This window comes from Nanorana parkeri, unplaced genomic scaffold (genome assembly GCF_000935625.1).
Source record: "Nanorana parkeri isolate BGI_ZX_2015 unplaced genomic scaffold, ASM93562v1 scaffold3, whole genome shotgun sequence".
NCBI lineage: Eukaryota > Metazoa > Chordata > Amphibia > Anura > Dicroglossidae > Nanorana > Nanorana parkeri.
The window spans coordinates 6211367-6233140 of NW_017306271.1; the positions used below are offsets into that span (position 1 = coordinate 6211367).

The 21774-nt window shown below is 42.5% G+C and overlaps 1 protein-coding gene across 1 annotated transcript; it reads right to left on the reverse strand.

The window, feature by feature from the left end:
- Positions 1 to 112: 112 nt before the first annotated feature.
- ANKS4B (ankyrin repeat and sterile alpha motif domain containing 4B) lies at positions 113 to 20811 on the reverse strand. The gene is made up of 2 exons (XM_018569034.1): positions 20609 to 20811; positions 113 to 1180 (listed from the first exon to the last, which is right to left on the reverse strand). The coding sequence occupies exons 1-2, from the start codon at positions 20770 to 20772 to the stop codon at positions 121 to 123; spliced, it is 1224 nt and encodes a 407-aa protein (XP_018424536.1). The 5' UTR covers positions 20773 to 20811; the 3' UTR covers positions 113 to 120.
- Positions 20812 to 21774: the final 963 nt, after the last annotated feature.

Sequence of the window (21774 nt, forward strand, 5' to 3'; positions counted from 1 at the left end):
CTATGTTAGGCTTAGATATTTCAACTATGAAAAAGAAATGTCCGAGTCACTGTTTTGTTACAATACCTTGTAAATTTGCCTTACATTTCTGCCTAGCGTGTTTGTATGATTTTTACAACTTCATAACTTAGTGTCTGTTATCTTTCCTGGATTTTTCAGAATTTGATTTCTTTTTTCTACTGCACTCAGGAGCTTCTTTCTCGGACCAAGTTGTATGTTTATGCTCTGCAGATCTTCATTAGAACATAGAAGAAGAGAATCTAAGTCTATCTTCTCTCTCAAAAGTGTGACGTGAAGGTCCAGCAAATTATAAGATTCCAGAAAGACCTTGAGAGGGGAACTTTCTTCTTCCTCATCTATTTCCATCTCATCATCATCATTCCAAGCTATGTTAATATTTTCACCGTCATCTTCAATTTCATTCTTGTCATCTGCAGCAAACAATGCATTCTTAACTTTTAATGTCCGCTCATCTTCAGCTGTGAAATTGCCTCCAAAATCAGTGTTGATTCCCATTGCTAGGTTTCTCTTGAAAACCATGTTCCCAAGTCCCGGCCGATTAAAGATAGACTGCTTTCCTTCTTCCATAGCCATACCTTCATTACTTTCACTAAAAACATCTGTGACCTTGGTACGATGGCCTCCACTACTTTCATCTTTGGCAAGAATGATGTTAGTTACTGTGTTTTGATCAATTGTATTTTTATCTTTCTTCTTTATTTTTAACTGTAGTGTGTCCCTTAACCCTTTGGACAAACTACTTATAGTAGAGGGAGTGGAAAAGCGAGCACCTACAGAACCTGACAGGGTTCCCTTTGCTGAATTGACTGTTCCAGTCTTGTTTCTGTTGAAAGTTTTGTTCATCTCAGTCTGGTGTTTATCTTGGATCTTCTCACACTCTTTGACTTTCCTTTCAGCATCTTTCAAGGCTTGTTCTTTTAACTTAGCTACCCTCTTAGGGTTCAAAGATGTCTGTTTGTTAGCTGCTTCATCCAGAATTCTGACACAATCTGTGCGGCCTTTTAGGTTGGCCATATCCAGTGGTGAATGGTGTTTGTTGTCCAGAGCAAAAATATTTGATCCGAAATTAACCAGGAAGGCCACACAATTTGCATGTCCTTTTTCAGCTGCATGATGCAATGGTGTGTTTCCCCAGATGTCACTTTTGTTTGGGTCCCCACTGAAAGATAAAAATATATAAATAACAATATTTTAAACTGTAAATGTCTAGTGATAAACATGTTATAGATATTTACAATAAAGCCACTCATTATTGATATTTTAGCTTTGAGTAGATGCTATAAGATTGAATCACACACAATCTTTTAATAACTTTCCAGTAGCGGCAGGCAGATTTCAGCACCTGAAATTTTGGTCTACCCACCTGCAATGGTAATTATGAAGTGGACCCTTCTCAGCTATATATTTAATTTCATCTACCTTTTTGGAAATACAGCGTTTGAAATGACATTGCAGCCTTCTAATAGAGTACACCAGGTTTTGGGAATCCTGCGATGTTCTGAAGATAATCTGAGCATTCAAGCAACTGGAGATTCCTGCTCCATAGTCCCGTAGCCACTTTACAAAAGAAGTAAGCCTACAGGTTTACTTTAACATTGTTCTTCTGTATTTTTACATTGTAAAATTAGATTCTGTATATAGCTAGGTTTATTGATGTAATAGACATAATTTATACTTTACACAGAAATAATTTACCACAGCAGAATACTGAGAACTAAAACATTGCAGACACTGTTATTAGCTGCTTTTAAAAAACATTTTTAAACTGGCTTAGCTTCATGTGTCATGAAGGGCATTTGGAACATACTGGTTGTATAATTTAATATAAAACAATGCTGAGGATAATTCATTCAAATTTAAATAATTCCAATCAAGCAAACATAAGCCAAGTGTTTTAATGAAACCCAGTGGTATCTGACTGGACTAGCTGCAAACGAACCCCCAATCGATGTTCTGGCTGAAGTACAGCATTCTTCAGCTATCGATAATACAAAACATCTGTACTGTTCTATGTGGAATCGGAGGTATAGTTACCTATACTGAAATAGTTTTCCACCATTTTAATACTGGTTTATTAATGATGAGCGAATGTGGCTGGGTCTCGTTTGTGGGCCATATGTGGAACCCACCATAAAGTCTGAAAATTGCAAACCTAAATCTGAACCCCACTGAAGTCTATGGAGGGCCAAATTCTGAAACTAATTTCTGTCCATTTTAAAGATAGTAGGCAAGGGATTGTCAAACAAAGTGCATAGGGAGTTGGTCACGGAGGACATGTAGCAATGCAAAAAACAAACAAACCATACAGCAGGGAGAAATTTTGACATTTATGAGGGTGACATGTGGAAATCACTAATCCTTTGTATTAGGGATGCACCCATACCGTTTTTTCGGTATCGAGTACGAGTACCGATAATTTATTTTTGGTACTGGCCAATACTCAATACTGATACCAGCATCCGTGGGCCCAGATTATAAGGAAGCCAGTCGGCGGGCTTCCTGATTGCCTGGGAAGCTGGTGTTCTATTGGAAAAACATCGGTTTTACTTCCCTAGCGACACTGTGAGGCAGCCTGGCTTCCTGTCCAATCAGGAAGCCAGGCGGCGGGTCATGACATGCTTGGTCAGGAAGCCAGGTTGCCTAGCAATAAGTTAAACTGACTTCTTAGCCAATCAGGAAGCTGTGGTGCCTGTTTAGCCATGAAACCAGCTCCATCGCAAAGTTTCGGAATCAGGGGCAAGTATTGGAGCATTTGGGAAAGTATGAATATTCGCCCAAATACTCAGTTTTAGCACCGATACTAGTTTCGGTCCATCCCTACTTTAAATTACAGGCTTGGGAGATGCCTCTAAGCTTTATGAGGTGTCAGGGAATAGTACAATTCTCACAGGCAGTGTCAGTGACATTGTTTTCTGGCATAAAATATTTTAAATGTATAATTGATTTTTTAAAATCTTTTTTAGATTATTGTTTGGCTTAAATACTGCAGCAGCATCCCAATCTGAATCATTACAACTTAAAAAGAAGATTTTTTTAGATCATTCTTAGATAGTTTGGGCTTCTTTTTTTGCAGTGAATACAAAAAATAGGCTCTGAGCCACCAGGGAAACCAGGACACCACACCCCTAATATAGTATAAGCAAAAAAAGGAAGAAAAGTGGGGCTTTTCAGGTGTCATTCTAGGCATGGAACACATATATTGCACATTTGTCTGTTAAAAATTCATTTTATTGTACAAATAATATAAATAAATAAATACATTACACACCCATATCATCTTTCTATACATAATATAGTCTAAAAATCACAAAAGGCTTATAACCTCCCTGGACCACACGGCCACATTCTAGGCATCGGAAATGCAATAATCATTCAAAAATATTACTTATATTCATTTTATATTTATCATGTATTGTCATATTTTTACAAAGTCTTGTATCGATATACTGTGGGTCCAATCTTCAAATTCAAGATTGGACCCACAGTATATCGATACAAGACTTTGTAACAATGGTCCAGGGAGGTTATAAGCCTTTTGTGATTTTAGACTACAGGTGAAACTAACTTGCTTGGCCAGCAAACTAGTCTGACCTGAACCCCATAGAGAATCTATGGGGCATTGCCAAGAGAAAGATGAGAGACATGAGACCGAACAATGCAGAAGAGCTGCTGATAGCTTCCATGCCACGCCGCATTGAGGCAGTAATTGCTGCAAAAGGGGCCCAAACCAAGTACTGAGTACATATGCATGCTTATAATTTTCAGAGGTCCGATATTGTTCTATGTACAATCCTTTTTTTTATTGATTGCATGTAATATTCTAATTTTCTGAGATTGTGGATTTGGGGTTTTCATGAGCTGTAAGCCATAATCATCACAATTATGACAAATCACGACTTGAACTATCTTGCTTTGCATGTAATGAGTCTCTCTCATATATTAGTTCCACCTTTTAAGTTGCATTAGTGAAATAAATTAACTTTTGCACGATATTCTAATTATTCGGGTTTCACCTGTATATTATGTATAGGAAGATGATATGGGTGTGTAATGTATTTATATTATTTGTACAATAAAATTATTTTTTAACAGAAAAATGTGCAATATATGTGTTCCATGCCTAGAATGACACCTGAAAAGCCCCACTTTTCTTCCTTTTTTTGCAGTACCAAATACGATTGTCTTAAAAGTTAATTTAAAAAAAGTGCTCAAACACATTTCAAAACCCAGCTGCCCTTTGTGTGCGGCCCATCACTACACGCTTGTGTTCAATAACGGGGTGCTTCAAAGCCCCCCCTATATTGTGTCCCTATTTGCCATTACATTTGTTAAATCTGGTGTCTGGCTCCACCCCACTCAATGCATAGCTGCATGGGGGAAACCAAATGGCATAAATTTGTAAGCTTCACATTTTAGTAGACACTTGTTCCTGACATAAACAAAGCTGTTCTTTTGGGGCAGCATGTTACTGCATACCTGTGCACAACACTGATTAGCACCTAAGCACCCCTTCCCCAATGTCATTTGCCATAGCAGCCATGACATTTAGTAAATCCCCTGTATTAAATAACAAGGTCTGCCAGGCCAAGAGTTTCTTCACGCAGAGATAGAAGGTTATTTTTTGTATGTTTTTTAAGCAGTATTTTGATACTTATATTTTATACTTATATTTTTTTACATTTCCCTTATATTTTCTGTTTCATTTTTTTATGTTTTTATCTATTGTAAGGTTGTCTCCCATGTTGAAGAAAACACCAGCAGGGATGCCAATGCAATCTAGGCAGTATAAAAAAAAAAGATAAGGCCACCAGCTCAGAAACTGGCCTCGCAAAGGTGATGATGGTGACAAGGAGTTCTCTTGACGTTATCTGCACATGGTTCTCTGATGTAAAACAGCTGTCCAATTTGGCCCCAATGGCATCCCTGGATTCCTCTGGCAATGTGGAGGAAGGAGAATTATTAAAATATCGGAAAAGGTTGACCCTGACATTTCAAAGGAAGAGTTTTAAGTCTCTCTGAAAGAACCCAATGAAAAAGAACACAAAATAATTATTAACACATACAACAGAGTTATAAAGCAGGTCAATGGAAATATTTTTCTGACTGAACACATCAAATTAAAAGTATGTATGCAGCAATGAATTTAAAAAAAATATTGTAAGTATGTGCAATTGTACAGTTAATAAGCAACTTTAGTCCATTAGGCCTCATTTTCAAAGGGAGAGATGGGACAGGTTTTACCATAGTAAAGTAAAATTGGGGTATATTATTTCAAAGGCAATAACCAGACATATTGTACACTCCATACACACTATGTAACCTGCTTTACTGGGAGGCAGTGTAAGAGGGAGAGTAAGTAAGCTTGTAGTTATGAGCTGGACCCTGCTTCTCTGTGTAGCTGAAGGGTAGCTGGTGTTCTTCCAGGGACCCCCTCATGGGGATTTGGGCTTAGATTCTGGTAACCACTCAAAATATATTTGCAGATGTGGAGGGTAGCTGCCAGGTAATAGAAAACTGGGGCACATGATACAGGGTAGCTGGAAGCAGGGGTTGAATCCTGATGCTGAGGGTACAGAGGAGATGAAGCAGAGGATTGAGGATGCAGGTGCAGAGACTCAAATACAGTGAAGTCAATTGGTGCCGCGGAGGCTAAAGGTGACACTCCAGGTAAAAATAGGAACTGGCAATGGCCATGTGACAGTGGGGAGGAGCCAGTGCCGGATTCTGGAAAGTAAGTAACACTGATATTCAAGTGGCTCTAGTAGGCTCCAGTTTCATAGCGAGAGAGTTTCATAGCGAGAGACTAGACAGATTTAAATCAAAAAATCTAATTTAAAGTGTTTTATTTCACAGAAAGAGGACGCATACATTGTTCAAACTAAATGCCCCCTTTGCAAGCAGGTTAATAGGCTCAGTAGTGTCATTGGTAGACACCAGACATGTTTTAGTCAAGAAATCAAAATTAGAGTATATTATTATACTATTTTTTAGAACAAAGCCACAAAAATTGAACAGGCTTGATGCACACTATATAAGCTGCATTAATAGGCTGCAGTTTCAGAGAGAAAGATACTAGGCAGGATTGAGTCAAATCAACATTACAGTGTTATATTTCACAGAAAGAAAGCCACAAAAGTTGTATTGACTCATTGGGAGGTACTATGAATGTTTTACACAAGGAATCAAATCGAGGTGAAATATTTCACAGAAAAATAAAAAAAATATTGTGCAGACTTCATGCACAGTATATAAACTCTTTTATTAGGTCAGAGTTTCACAGGAAGACCAAGTAAGTTTTAATCAAGAAATCACAATTAGAGTTTTTTTATTCACAGAAAAAAACAGAAATCATTTATTGACTTCATGCATAGTATGCACTGGGCATGCACTGGTGCCGATATTGTACTAGTGAAAATGCCCCAATACTAAGCACCGATACAGACACTTTAAATTTCTAAACACAATCGGCTGCCATAAGGTCCCGCATGTGCTAGGAACACAGGGCCCAACCCTCTGTTCAGAAGCCTGTTGGCCCATGCAACCATGCCTCCTCATTTGGGGGGCCTGGGATCGGATCTCACTCCCCCCTCAGCCTCGGGCTCTGCACCAAGGGAGCTTACACTCTAATGTCCCCCCACAGTCACACACTGTTATTAGGGATGCACCGATACCATTTTTTCCAGACCGAGTACGGGTACTGATACCAAATACCCATACCATTTTAGTGTCAGGTAACAGCTTTTCTAAAACAATACAGACTTGATTTTAGCACAGTGGTGGAACACCAGGGCCCAGTCACAGTTGCAGCTACTGTGACCATGGTAGCTCTGCCACTGACTCCGAGCTGTAGAGGGACTACAAATCTTAGCAATACATTATATAGCAATGCAGAATACTACCAGCTATAGAGGACTACAAATCTCAGAAATACATTATACAGCAATACACAATACCACCAGTTATAGAGGACTACAAAAGAGGACTACATATCTCAGCAATACATTATACAGCAATGCAGAATACCACCAGTTAGAGATCACTATGAATCCTAGCAATACATTGTACAGCAATGCAGAATACCACCAGCTAGAGAGGCCTAAAAATCCCAGTAATACAGAATAATATGAAGCATGATACTCTCTGTTGCTCACCAGGGCTGTGCGGGGTCTCAGGAGGCTGTACAGGGTCTCACCAGGGCTGTGTGGGGTCACACCAGGGCTGTGCAGTCTCGACATGGCTGTGTGGGGTCTCACCTGGGCTTTGCGGGGTCTCACCAGGCTGTATGTGTTCTCACTAGGGCTGTGCGATCTCACCAGGGCTGTGAGTGGTCTCACTAAGGCTGTGTCCAGTACGATTACTCGTGAAAATGCCCAGAATCAGCACTGATACTGGTATTGTTACCGGCACATCCATAGTGTTAAAAATATGTAACCCACAACACTACAATTAGCAGTAATGTAGCACAATACAGCACAGTGAACAAGGAAGGGGGTTGCACTATATGTAGCCCACCACACTGCAATTTACTGTAATGTACAACAATACAGCACTGCGTATAGCACAGTTTAGCATTGTATAGTATAGCAGCAACTATCTCTCCTTGAAAACACTGTGTAATCTCTAACTATGCTTTCTAAGTCTCCCCAACACGCACTGACAAACATCTGGGAACTTTTGTAGGGAATTGGCTGGAACTTTAGTGAACCCCCATTATTGGTCCTTATGAATCACATGACCACAGTCCAAAAGCCAAGAAGTGCATAATTGGCAATTAAATACTATGCACGTGATCAGCCATATTTGTTTGCCATTTTCTCAAACTGCAAACATCTTGGGTTCAGGTCGAACAGAGCCAGCTATATGGTTCCTCCACTGTGTTTGCATAATATTTAACTCATTAAAGGAGAACTATGAGGTGAGTGCTTTTCACTCACCTCATACTTCTAGCTGACCTGTGACAATGAGACTGTCACAGGTCGGCTCAGTAGATCGGGAGGTGAGCGAACACATACCGGCGTTCGCTCACCTCTCGATCCTGTCACGGCTCTCTGCCGTGACAGGGGAGGGGCTGGATTCCCCCCTCCCCGTTCCGATCCGCCAGCGCTGACTGGCGGAACGGACGGGGGAGGGGGCGGGTACAGCTGGCTCTGCCTCTAGATAGGCAGAGCCAGCTGTCAGTCACGCAGCTGGGCGGATCCCGGCACAATTGTCGGGATCTGCTTCAGCTGCGTCGTCTCAGTATACCGCGAGCTGCGGCGTCTCAGTATACCGCGAGCTGCAGCTCGCGGTATACTGAGCCTAGGGTGACGGGAGGACGCTAGTTTGTGTCCTCCCGTTACCCTAAGGAGAACTATGGGGAAAAGCCTTAACCCCATAGTTCTCCTTTAACACATTGAGGGAATAATAACTATATAATCCAACTCAGTATGAAGGTGTTCTTTATACAATACTAATATGTAATGAGAAATGTGAATTATGTATAGGACACTGAGCTGTCATGCATTGAAATGTCATAAACAATTTATTTTCTTTTGCTACTGCTCATTGTGGAATATCATATGAAGGAATGGTATATGATTTATGGGACTGACATTATAGTTTTTCTTATGTCAATTATTACAAAATGCCTGAAGCAAAAGTGAAATTACCCTGGTCTCACATGTGCAGGTGGAGAATCTAGGTATTTATTTCATTTCTGAAATATGGATTTTATTATGCTACATGCATGACTTTTCTTAAAAATAAATAACTGCATTGCATTCATAGTGATTATAATGTTGTTGACAGTTAAATGGCGATAAAAACTGTGATGTGAACATGTAATAGTCAAATGTGTGTAAAACAAATGTAAAGGCATACTGACCTTATATTGTATTGCTTAAAACAGAGCCAAAGGCAAACACCTATTTATAAGAAAAACCTGCACTATGGAAACACATACATGAGAACAGTTTTTCCTGCTGAAAGATTTGTAATTCTTCTGCAAGGCAATCTTACATGTAAGCACCTCCCTCAGGCAGCACAGCCAGATGTATGACCCATGCAGGGAAAAGCAACAGGTTCACTTTAATGGCAGTCCCACCAGCAGTACATACTCCTCTTTCCTTCACTCCTGCAACACTGGCATTAAAGAAAAATAGCCAGCATTTCCAGGTATGTATGAGCTGGGTGCCCACAAAACAGCACTGGTGCTTGGTGAATAGCCGCCAGGGGTCGGCAAGGTGTCCGTACACTGGCCCTTGCAGGGTCCGCCGCCTAGGGCTGAAATTGTTACACAATGAGACACACATACATACAAGCAAACAGTATGAAAATAAAACAGGATAAAACGTGGAGATTATTAATAATCCTGCTTCCGGGGTTGAATGGAAAGACGTGTACACACTCCCATGTGTGAATGGACCCCTTGAACTTGACCCCTTTTTTTGGTTTCAGATCTCCATTATTAAACCATGAAGATCAGAACCAGTTTCCACCCCATGAGATCTGCCAATCAGAAGGAAGGAGCTGGAGACTAAATATTACCACCTGGGACTCGGGTATTATTTTTCTGTTCATCATCTTGGAACCCTCATAACTGTTTCCAGTTATGAACTATGGATCCAAAAGTGATGGTTCTGATTCCAGCTATTGTTCTGCTATTCCCAGAGTCTAAACTCCAGCACATTATGGCTATCAGAACCAGAAATACCATAAAGAGCCCCAATTATCAGAACTCTGCCATACTGTATGATAAAGCCCTGGTGTTTAGTATCAGTCAACTCCCCTTTGTGCCACTGCTCTTTCCCTGAAGGTTCTACGATCATATGATGTATGGGACAGGAGTTATGAGATATGACCTTTTTTAAGCATTTTGAACATTGAAATACACTTAAGTGAGGTGACACTTTTTTTAGTCCGATGACAAAGCCTACCTAGAGACCATTTGTCTGCAAGGTCCCAGGAAGGAAATTGACTGTGCTGAGGTCCCCTGCTGGGGGAGCACATCAAACCCACATTTGGCTTTATTAACACTCTTTAGAAAACAAGTTTATATGTAAATTGTGTTAGCTTTAAGACAGCATTCACTAAGAAAATTAATTGACTTTTCAGTATGTCTTATGACAAGAGGCCAAAAAATATTTTTCCTTGATTCCTTTCCCCCAGGGCAGTACCCGAATCCCCATACACTTTTTATGGCCAATACCTTGAATATAAGCCCTCTTAAAGGGGACAATTGTTTTTGAAAGTTCTATCCCCATAGACTTGCATTGAGTTTGAATTAAAACTTTTTGGATGTTCTAAAGTTCGATTTTGAACCGAACTAGGGCCTGTTCGGCCCATCACTACCCATTTAGCTGGCTTTAGGTGAAGGTAATGTACTGCTGGATGCCGACCGAATAGCTCTTGCATATGCCTTGGATTTTGTATTTTTTGTCGTTTGATGTCCTGTCTTTTTCTTTCTTTTCCCCTCTCCTTTGGGTTCTGTGGTGGGAGGGGAGGTTCAGGGGGCAAGATGATACAATTATGACAATGCGATCGCTCTTTAGCATGCATATTGCAGTTATGGTTCTCTGACCCTTCTGGGGGGACTTTTGGTAGTTAACGTTGTTGGGGTAGCTGTGTGGAACTGCCCGAAAACCGGTGTGCTACTGTATAGTACTGTAAGGTACTTTTCTATCACCACTGTCATTTACAGACCAGGCTGAGGTAGGTGGGTCAGTTGCCACTGCAGTCCGATAGCTGGGACCCGTTTTCTTTTGGTGTGGAATCTGCAGTGGTGCTGCCTATATTTCCTAGCATACACTGGTTTTGGGGGCTTGGACAATGTCCTGCAATTAAATATGATAAACGTTACCTCACACAGTATAGACCAAGGCTCACTGCTTTCCATTTTATTTTATTTTATTGCATTAAAACTAGGAAGGGGGAATATGTTAGCTACTCCTAGACCTCACTCTAGATACACTTTTTCTGATGCAGGCCTCCCACATGTTCTCCCATGGCACCTTTGACTGTATATCTGGCAGATTACATTTTATTTGTTACATGTGGGAGTATTTCCATCTCCTTTTTGGTTTTTCTATTTTCATTTAATTATTTACGTAACCACCTCCTAGTAGAGTAGACGCTTCTCTTCACAGTAAGTGAGGGTCTCTTTACCTGTTATTGTGCTTTCACTAGCCTTAGTTGTTTTCCCTCAGAGATATACAATAACACCGCCCATTCACCGCCCATTCATCCACTTATAGTTAAGCTTCTGCGGACTGTAAAAAAAAAAATCCGCGTATGCTTCATGCACATGATTGAGTGCTGGTGACTCCCATATTCCATGTAAAAAAGGTCATTTTTCTTTTCACTTTATCGCAACAAAAAGTTGTTCGTAAATTCATACGAAAATTCGGATTTCATCCGAATCCGATACCCAAACCGATCAAAATTTAAGAACTGAATGGCGAAAAAACGAAATAATGAAAATCCAAACTGAACCAAATTTTTTTTGACTCACATGTCTACATAAAATACAGCTAACAAATTTCGTCTGAATCCTAAAACAAATTGACTTCCCGAAAAACGAAATAACGGAAAATTCGAATGAAAACAAAACAAAACAAATGTCTTGCCGGTGCACATGTCTACTACATTCTTTGTTCCCCCAGGTCTTGCCCCTATGTGTGCGGTGCCAGTCTGCCCCTGGCACTCTGTTTCACATTTTTTGGACATGCCTAAAGATACGCCCCTTTTGGGATCAAGTCGTGGAGATCATTGAACAACTGACCATGATGAACCTGAAAAACAACCCAGCGGCATGCTTGCTCCACCTTTCGGATTGCTCTCTTAGTTGCTTCAAATCATCCTTGGCTGTGCATTTACTGAATGCTGCCCATTTGTGCATTCCTAAACTATGGCTGCACCTCCCCCCCTTAACTCCATGTTACTAAAGTTGACGAACCCTTCTGTATCGAGGACCTCTCCTCCACTCTAAAAAAATACTGAGGGAAAATTCAGGTCCACTTGGAGTCCATGGTTAGCCTTTTAACACTCCTAGAAACCTACCTACCCGGAAATGTTTATGGTTTCCCTGGCTGAGTTTGAATGTTCCTCCCAGGTGGTGACTCCCAGGCTGCTTCATGCGGGTGCTGAGTCGGTAACCCATTCCTTGCTAACTTCTCTTGCTTGTGTACATCTGTTCCTTGCTCTTTCACATGATCTTTACCAAGGCTGTGCTATACCTAGCTAATTCTCTGCCATTCTTAACCTTCACCCCATCTTGATTCCTCTCTCCTTGCTTCTCACATAATTTCCTATTCTGTGCTCTTGCTCAATTTAATTTTTATTTCAGACCGTTTGCCTTTTGCATTTAAAGTTTTCGAAAGATGATGGCTGGTGCCCCCGTGCTGCCCTTGAGGCACAAAATTGTATTTTCTTCCTTGATTATTACTATACAGTTTGACAGCATGGAAGGGGATGCGCATGGTCTTATTGTTATATTATTAACGGAATGCTACTCACCTGCCCGAGGCAGATATCCACAGAGTTGATGTCTGGTTTGAGACGTATGTTTACGCGCAGTTACATTATGTCTACAATACTTTTGACATGCTGTGCATACTATTGTAACGCTTAATGTGACATAATTGCACTGATTGTTTGTAATTCATATGTTTTTCTATGTTTAAATAAAGACGATTTAAATTAAAAAATATAAATATATAAAAGGTAAGAATTTTCTAAATCTTTTAAACATTTTATAACAGTAAACCACAAGCAGTCTTTATATGAATGTTATTTTAAACTTATTTGTGCTTGTGGAACTAGGCCCTAGATTAGACAGAGCGTTTTTTGATGATTTTAATTTGAAATATAACTTGGTGTCCTTCACTAAGGTCTGTACTTTGGAAAATGTCTGCCACAGCCTTGGTCAGTGCCTATCCCTGATAGCCACTCAGGCACCCAATGCTGTAAAAGGGGAGGTGGCTTCAGCCCTGATTAAGCTTCAAATTGTGGCTTGGAACCTACTAGACTTGTGCATTTGGATTCGGACAAACCTGAAAATCAAAGAAATGTAGTTAATTCCGCGGTTCATCCGATTTTGAATGAACAAATTATTGTATGCCCAAATATACTAAAAATGTATTTGGGCACATTTTAATTAGTTTAAAAAAGCATGGCGGCCATATTGGCCACTGCGCATGCGTACCGTCATCTTGGAGGTGGGGATCATGACATTGCACGCCTGTATGGGCGACGCCAATTTGGTGTATATAAAGATATACACCAAGATGGCAGAGCCCACAAGCGTGTGAGGTCACCCGATGCCATGACAACAGGCATGTGATGTCATCTGCCCCGCCTCCAGGATGGCGGCGTGCATGCGCAGAACGCGCCGGTGGCCAATATGGCCGCCAAGTGTTCTTTTCTTTACAATTGCGGTTTCAGATTCAGAAGCTCATTATTCCTAAATCTGAAATAGCATAACATTTTGTTTCGTTTGACGAAACGAATGAAAATGTTTTTTTTGTTTTTGTTCATTTCATCTGAAACTAATTTTTAGCATTTGCACATGTCTAGAACCTACACTTCTAAACATCCAATAGCTGAAACATCCAATGGCTGAACAGAGTGGGAGTGCAGACACAGGTTCATTTTAAACAGTGACAAGAATGCATTTGAGGTTCTCTGCAAGGATGTGCTTTCTTTTCCGATGTTGATTTGCATTACCATTGTAAAAAAAGTCCTTGATTTAAATCTGGAGTACATAAATGATGCGCACTTTAGTAAATTCCAATTACAAAACATATAGCCTTTACAAAGGCTATGTTCTATTCATGTAATAAGTATTCACTGGTGTTTAAATGATCTAATATTGCTGAAGGGACCAGTACCATGGAGTTCCTCGATGCCCGTGCGCACAGGGTGGGCCAGGTGGCCGCTAGAAATGATCCCACCCGCGGACGAATCTCTGATCCCACTTGATTTGTGAGTACTGCCTTTATTGCCCCTACAACACAGTTCCCGTTGGAACTCGGCCTTTGGGGAAGTCTCAGGCCTCATTGTTAATCACTCTAAATCCCTGGCCTTAAACATCTCTCTTCCTCCCTCAGAAAAGGATCTCATCCGGGAAAACTTTACCTTTGTATGGGCCCAGAATTCTCTCCCTTACCTGGGCATATACTTGTCCCCTTCATACGACTCTCTATACACGGTGAATTAAATACCCCTCTTCCGCTCTTTGAAAAACCTCTTAACCTCCTGGAATAACTTACCCATCTCTTGGCTGGGCCGCATACACACGGTCAAAATGACCCTTCTCCCGAAGCTACTCTACCACTTCCACACCCTCCCGGTACCAATTTATATGGCGCGACAAACGCCCCAAGGTGGCCAGGAAAACAATGTACTGCCATCACCGACGAGGGGGATTGGGGGTCCCTGACCGCCTAAAGTATTACCAGGCCGCACAGATTGTGCCCATTGTGGCCCTTTATATCCCAGATGACCCACCGATCTGGATCCTACTGGAGATCCCCTATGTACACCCATGCTCACTCTCTACTGCCCTTCACACCTCAGTCCCCTCCTTACCCATACCCTGCAGATATGGGACTCCACTAAATATGCTGCTTCCCAAAAAAATCCCCGCACTTGCCCCTCACCACTCTCCTGGGGAACCCCATGTTTCCTCCAGCAATGGACTGTCCGTCGGCTTTTACTTGGTGGCAATCACACGAATATACTACTCTTTATAACTTCCTCCATAATTCGAAATTGCTCCTATGAGACGACCTGGTAGCCAAATCTCAACCACCCTCTCGGGAACTATTCCGGTTCATCCAAATAAGGCATTGGATTCAAACATTACTTCCAAACTCAATTGCCACCCCCATCTCTTACCCCTTTCGAACGCATATGTCTCCACACCCCCCACTCCCCGAACCTCATCTCCCTCCTATACTCCCTCCTATACTCCCAGCTCAACGCCCTATCCTCCACCGCCACTCACCGATATGTTTCCAATTGGCAGCAAGATGTCCGCCAGACTAAGCCCTTGGAGGAGTGGACGGAAATCTGGGATGCAGTCTCCAGGTGCTCTCGCAAAATCTCCACCCAGGAAGCGGCCTATAAGGTGCTTTCCAGGTGGTACTTAGTGCCCTCCCGCCTCTGTCACCTCCACCCGACGTGCTCTAATATTTGCTTCAGGGGATACCAAGCGTGGGCGATGTTATGCACATCTTGTGGACGTGCCCCTTCGTGGCCCGGTTTTGGACCAAAATGTATAGACTGCTCCATTCCATCTTCAATATATCTATACCAAAAGATCCCTGGCAGGCTTTACTTCATGTTAGAATCCCACAACTTACAAAGCCCCAATGGCAACTAACTAACTACCTCTTCCTAGCAGCTAAGCAAACCATAGCCCACTCGCGGAAAAAATAAGCCATTCCTTATTCTGAATTCCACCAACTGGGTGTTAGAAATTTTTGTAACGAACACCTCTCTAGCATACTGATGGACACGAACCGGAAATTCCATGCCATATGGACCCATGTCCTCTGTCTTCTTACCCACCCTTGACCCAGTAACTCGAAGCCTCATTCACTGAACACCCATTGCGCTGTGGCGCCCGGGTGGTAGTCACCGCCCCCCTCCACCTCCACCTACCCTCTTTCTTTTCTTCTCCCCCTACTGCCTTTGCTCTCCTCCTTAGCTCCCTTCCTGATTCTCCCTTCTCCCTCCTCCTGGCTGGTTTCCCCTTCCCGAAACTAGCTACACTTAGGCCTCTCTAGACCCACCATACCGGCCTTCCCCCCCGATGTATAGACAGTTTTTGTATACACTGCACTTTGAAAACCTAATAAAACAAATTGAAGAAGAAAATTTCATATAGAATGGGGGGAATTTATCAAAGCAATTGCGACAGTTTTAATCCCTTAGATCATTTTCTTTTATGTGCAAATCTGTTTAGCCTCTCCTTTTAATATGTGCGCCTGGCTTGACCAGAGCTTGCACTATTTTAACGATTGCATGTGCTTTGCGAAAGTTCACAACTGTTTACATCTGCACTTGTCCTGTGGCTGTCTGAAATTGGAGCATCACCTAACAAAACAATCGCAGTTGAAAAACAGTCAAACAATACATCCCCACACAGCTACCTCCTCATGTATCACTCGATCCCTTCCTTTTAAGATTGTAAGCCCTCAGGGGCAGGCCCGGATTCCCCACAAGGCCACCGAGGCCCGGCCTCGGGCGGCAGGGCGCGGAGGGGCGGCAGCGGTGTCCTTGTGGGGAAGTTGCCCTCTCTACATTCAGTCCTGCTTTGTACAAGCAGGACTAAATGTAGAGTGAGGCAGCCAATTTTTCATTTACATGTGAAATTGGCGATGTCGCCGAGATCACATGTAAACAGTGACAACTTAAGAAGTCCCCATGACCACTTTTTCAAGAAGTGACGGTTAAGCATTTTGCCTGGAGTAGCGAGTCTTCTTTCCTGGAGTCTATTTAATCTCATTCATGAACAAGATTAGCTGTTAAATGCTGCTTAAGAGATGCAGGGTGGAGGAGTAGAAGCTAGGCATTCTACACATGGCTAAAGTCCTAGGTGACATTAGGGGTCTTGGAGACCCCTGATGTCTCCATAAAGAGGACCTGTCACCTCTTTTGCTATCACATAAGGGGGTTTCTCAGCCCCCTCTGTGATAGCAATAAAGTTAAGTGGAAAAAAAAATTGTAAAGGGGGTCTAAACACCTGGTCTTCAAGCGGTTAAGGAACAGTTGTTTTGCATATTTGTTTTCTGCAATTGTGCTTTATTTACCCTAAATGCCTAGAACTCATGCATAACTGTAAAGCTTTGCATTTAAAGAACATAGATTCTTGTCGTTCAGTTATATTTTTTCACTTGTACCCTGGCTCAGGATGGGAGTCCATTTAATCTTCTGAACATATAGGGACAATGTAATTTTTTTTTAGACAGGTAAAAGAGATCACAGGAAACATAAAAACAGCCTCTCTAGTGTAGAAGTCTTTAGTAAGTGGAAATATTAAAAGCAAGAAATGTACTCACAAACAGCCGGTGTTAACCTGTAGGTTCTGGCGTTGCCCCAGAAACTCGTTAACCGAGTCTGTCATGCCAGTAGTAGGATGTTCGCTCCAGACTGCATGCTTTTGATGTGACTGTCTTCTGATGTTCTCACCGTGCAGATGTACCTCTGTCACTACAGGCTTTCTTAACACTGGCTGTTTGTGAGTACATTTCTTGCTATTAATATTTCTACTAAATAAAGACTTCTACACTAGAGAGGCTCACTGTTTTTATGTTTCCTGTGTGCTAGAGCTTCAGACACCCTGACTGTAAAAAGTGCTGCCCTCATGTGAAAAGTGGTGTTTTTACCCCTATGGAGGATGAACTTTGGCGCCAGTGACATTGTTGATTATTTTTTTGGAGGTAAAAGAGATCAGCATCTGAATGGGAGCAGAAGGTCCCAGGAGAGGTACTGAGGGTCCCAGGAGGGGTACCGAGGGTCACAGGAGGGGTGCGGAAGGTCTCAGGAGGGGTGCGGAAGGTCTCAGGAATGGTGCGAAAGGTCTCAGAAAGGGTGCAGAAGGTCTCAGGAGGGGTGCAGAAGGTCTCAGGTGGGGTGCAGAGGGTCTCAGGAGGGGTGCGGAAGGTCTCAGGAAGGGTGCGAAAGGTCTCAGAAAGGGTGCAGAGGGTCTCAGGAGGGGTGCGGAAGGTCTCAGAAAGGGTGCAGAGGGTCTCAGGAGAGGTGCGGAAGGTCTCAGGAAGGGTGCGAAAGGTCTCAGAAAGGGTGCAGAAGGTCCCAGGAGGGGTGCCGAAGGTCTCAGGAGGGGTGCGGAAGGTCTCAGGAGGGGTGCAGAGGGTCTCAGGAGAGGTGCGGAAGGTCTCAGGAAGGGTGCGAAAGGTCTCAGAAAGGGTGCAGAAGGTCCCAGGAGGGGTGCCGAAGGTCTCAGGAGGGGTGCGGAAGGTCTCAGGAGGGGTGCAGAGGGTCTCAGGAGAGGTGCGGAAGGTCTCAGGAAGGGTTTGAAAGGTCTCAGGAGGGGTGCAGATGGTCTCAGGAGGGGTGCAGATGGTCTCAGGAGGGGTGCAGAGGGTTTCAGGAGGGGTGCGGAAGGTCTCAGGAGGGGTGCGGAAGGTCTCAGGAGGGGTGTGGAAGGTCTCAGGAGGGGTGTGAAAGTCTCAGGAGGGGTGTGGAATGTCTTAGGAGGGGTGCGGAAGGTCTCAGGAGGGGTGTGGAATGTCCCAGGTGGGGTGCAGAAGGTTTCAGGAGGGGAGCAGAGGGTTCAAGGAGGGGTGCGGAAGGTCTCAGGAGGGGTGCAGAGGATCTCAGGAGGGGTGCAGAGGGTCCCAGGAGGGGTGCGGAAGATCTCACGAGGGGTGCGGAAGGTCTCAGGAGGGGTGCAGAAGGTCTCAGGAAGGGTGCAAAAGGTCTCAGAAAGGGTGCAGAAGGTCTCAGGAGGGGTGCAGATGGTCTCAGGAGGGGTGCAGAGGGTCTCAGGAAGGGTGCGGAAGGTCTCAGAAAGGGTGCAGAGGGTCTCAGGAGGGGTGCAGAGGTTCCCAGGAGGGGTGCGGAAGATCTCAGGAGGGGTGCAGAAGGTCTCAGGAGGGGTGCAGAAGGTCTCAGAAGGGGTGCAGAAGGTCTCAGGAGGGATGCAGAAGATCTCAGGAGGGGTGCAGAAGATCTCAGGAGGGGTGCAGAGGGTCCCAGGAGGGGTGCGGATGATCTCAGGAGGGGTGCAGAAGGTCTCAGGAGGGGTGCGGAGGGTCTCAGGAGGGGGTGCAGAAGGTCTCAGTACTGTTGCGGAAGGTCCGAGGAGGGGTGCGGGAGGTCCCACGTGGGAAGCAGGGAGGGATGCCTAAGCCAATAAATAAATTTGTATTTGCACAGGGGTTTGGGAAGCCCCAGCGGCACAAAGAGCAGGTGGACAGTCATTCAACCAGCTTTTTTAAATACGGTTTTGTACATCACATGCCAACCATAAGGGGTTTCCCAATCAATGGGTCCAAAAACAGGAGCTGAACCACACCAACCGGCACAAAAAAAAGAGGATCCAAGCGATTCAGCAGCTGCATTTTGACACCTGATCAGTCAATGGTCTGTGACATTGTTAGTGAACACGGTAAAACCCTTTAATGTGTACTTTATTCCAGTTTAAAATGAGCCTATTTAATAGAGCTGAGCATTAGAAGATTAAAATTAGCAGTAAATTGACCTTTTTTAGTCTTCCCCCTGTAAGCTTCAGAACGTTGATTTCTAAATGGATTAATGTTCTACTACAGTTAGATGTTCTTTGTACTGTTAGTAAATAAGTGTAGAATAGTATGCCTTCTTTTGCTTTACAATGTGCAATCTACTAAGCAATATATTGTCAAACCGGCTTACATAACAGTGGAGTGCAAAAAACAAGGCCGGTATACAAAGTTCAGTGTTCTAAAGTTATTCATCGCCTCATCATTTTCGAGCTGTCACCACTGTGAATAGTAATTTCTGGTGCTGTATTTTGCATATTGTACCACACCCTAATCCTAAAAGCAAATCTTTTTTTCTTGTGTGAAAGGGCCACAAGAAATAACATTCACAGCTATGTATGTAAACCTTCATACTCATACACAGAGACAGGAAAGAGAGACTCCGGCTATGCAAGCATTTTCCAGCCTTTTCCCTCTTCCAGGAGGAAGATTTAGAAGAATCCCTTTCAGGTGTTTTTTCCAGTCTTTGCCCTTATTGAGGAGATTTCCCCAAACATCCTGTCCCAGAAGCACGACAAAAGCTACCAAAAGTTAGGAGAAATCTATGTGATTTTTGAATCCCTAATTGTGCCCCCATTCAGAGATTTCCTCTCTACCACTGTTCCAACAGTAGGCATTTATCTTTCCCCTCCTGTTTTGTCCATAGTGTCGTTGGCACAGGAAGTGAAGGTGAATCTCCCAAATTCGGACAAAGCAATAAAAGCCCAACAGAGATTCTAAAGCTTTTGTGCCCTTTCTCAAAACGCTTCTGTCTCCACTTTAACACCTCAAGTGGAAAATACACATTTCCATGCATTAGGAGACATCTAAACTAATCAGAAAACAATCACTTACATATAAAAGTATTTCTTATAAATTTGTACTGTGTCCAAACTTATATTGTGGTTTTGTAGTAATATAGAAAATATGAAACTAAATAGTATGGGAACATCATCATTTCTTTTCCTAAATACTGTTGTTGGCAAAAAAGCAATACAGTCATTCACAGGTTGGACTCAACATAAAGTTATGAGCAAAATGAACACATCATCAAAATACAAAGCATTTTTCTTTCATTCAGGTCTGTATTCCAGATCTAAAAGAGGGGCTGTGTCTACAAGATTGAAAGATTACAGTTGATACTTTTTTTGTACCGGTTTACTGGGAAAACAAAAGTATGTTTTAGACTATATATTCTTACTTTAAAAAAAAAATTGTTTGAACATTTATTAGAACTTTTTAAAATTATTAATTCTATTAACATCTACATAAACTGGTAGAAAGATGTTGATAATACACATTTAGTGGCAATTTAAATAATTTGGCTAGAGTTTTAATGATTGTTAGATAATGTATCAGCTTACCCTCGGTTGCACAAAACCTCCAAGACATCCAAATGTCCATGATATGCTGCCAAGAGAAGGGGTGACATGCCATCTGCATCAGTTGTATTAACATCCTTTCTTGTGGCTTCTTTTAGAATATCCAAATAACCGTCTATTGCTGCCTGGTGGTACCTGGTGGACATTTTCACCGTCTGCTCAGCCTCAGCAGGACTGTTGCATAATCCTCATTCTTAGTAGGAAACATTTTCTAGAGCAGCACCATAAAGCTGGTAGATTAATTATTACCCACTGAAATGGCTCATGGCTTATTTAATACAAGAAGATTGGGTGCAAAGTCCCTAGAAATTAGCTTAGCACAGGGAGTAAACCTTTCTAACTGCAGACCTTGTATAGCAAGAGAGAAGAGTTCCCCAATGATTCATCAGGCTAATGATAAAAGCCGCACAAAGTCCTTTCAATAATTGCTGGAGATCAGCCTGGTTTATGTGAATAAAGATGCACAGTTGTTACATAAAAGATTAGGGACATTATTGGTGAATGTTTTAGAAAAGTGAACAGATATACATGCATTTATACCTCAAACAAGGATATCTGGTAGGATGAAAAAGCAAGATATTGTTGTACAATGAAGTTGTATAACCCTAAATATTACCTGTAGCACATTTTCCATACAATGGTAGAACTGCTTATATACTGTAATGTGCCTGACACTTGCCTTAGCAACATGACCATAGCCACATACAGGATCTGAGCATAGAAAGCCTAATAGGAGCAACATTGTTTTTTCAGTTACAGTTCACATTTGCTCAGCTCCCTGATATTTGCAATTAATAAGGAAGAAACATGGAACCATCTCTCTTTGGAGTTGGATTTCACAGGTTTCCTCCCAGGAAGAAAGAGGATTGTTTGGCACAAAATGGTAGAAATCACTAGGTACTCTACTGCACAGGGAGCAGCCTGTTTGGCCTCCTCGTGTGCTTGTCCTGACTCATCCTTGCAGGCTTGAGCACAAGCAATGCCTGAGTAAAACATATATTCAAAGTGAATCATGAGCAAAGCAACCTGATCACTGTAATAAAGATATCTCTAGCAGCATCTACTTAGCTTCCTTTTACTCCCCTTCTGCTCTGTTCAGCCTCAGAGAGTGAATAAAAAGCCTATGGACGCCCTGTGTGACAGCATTG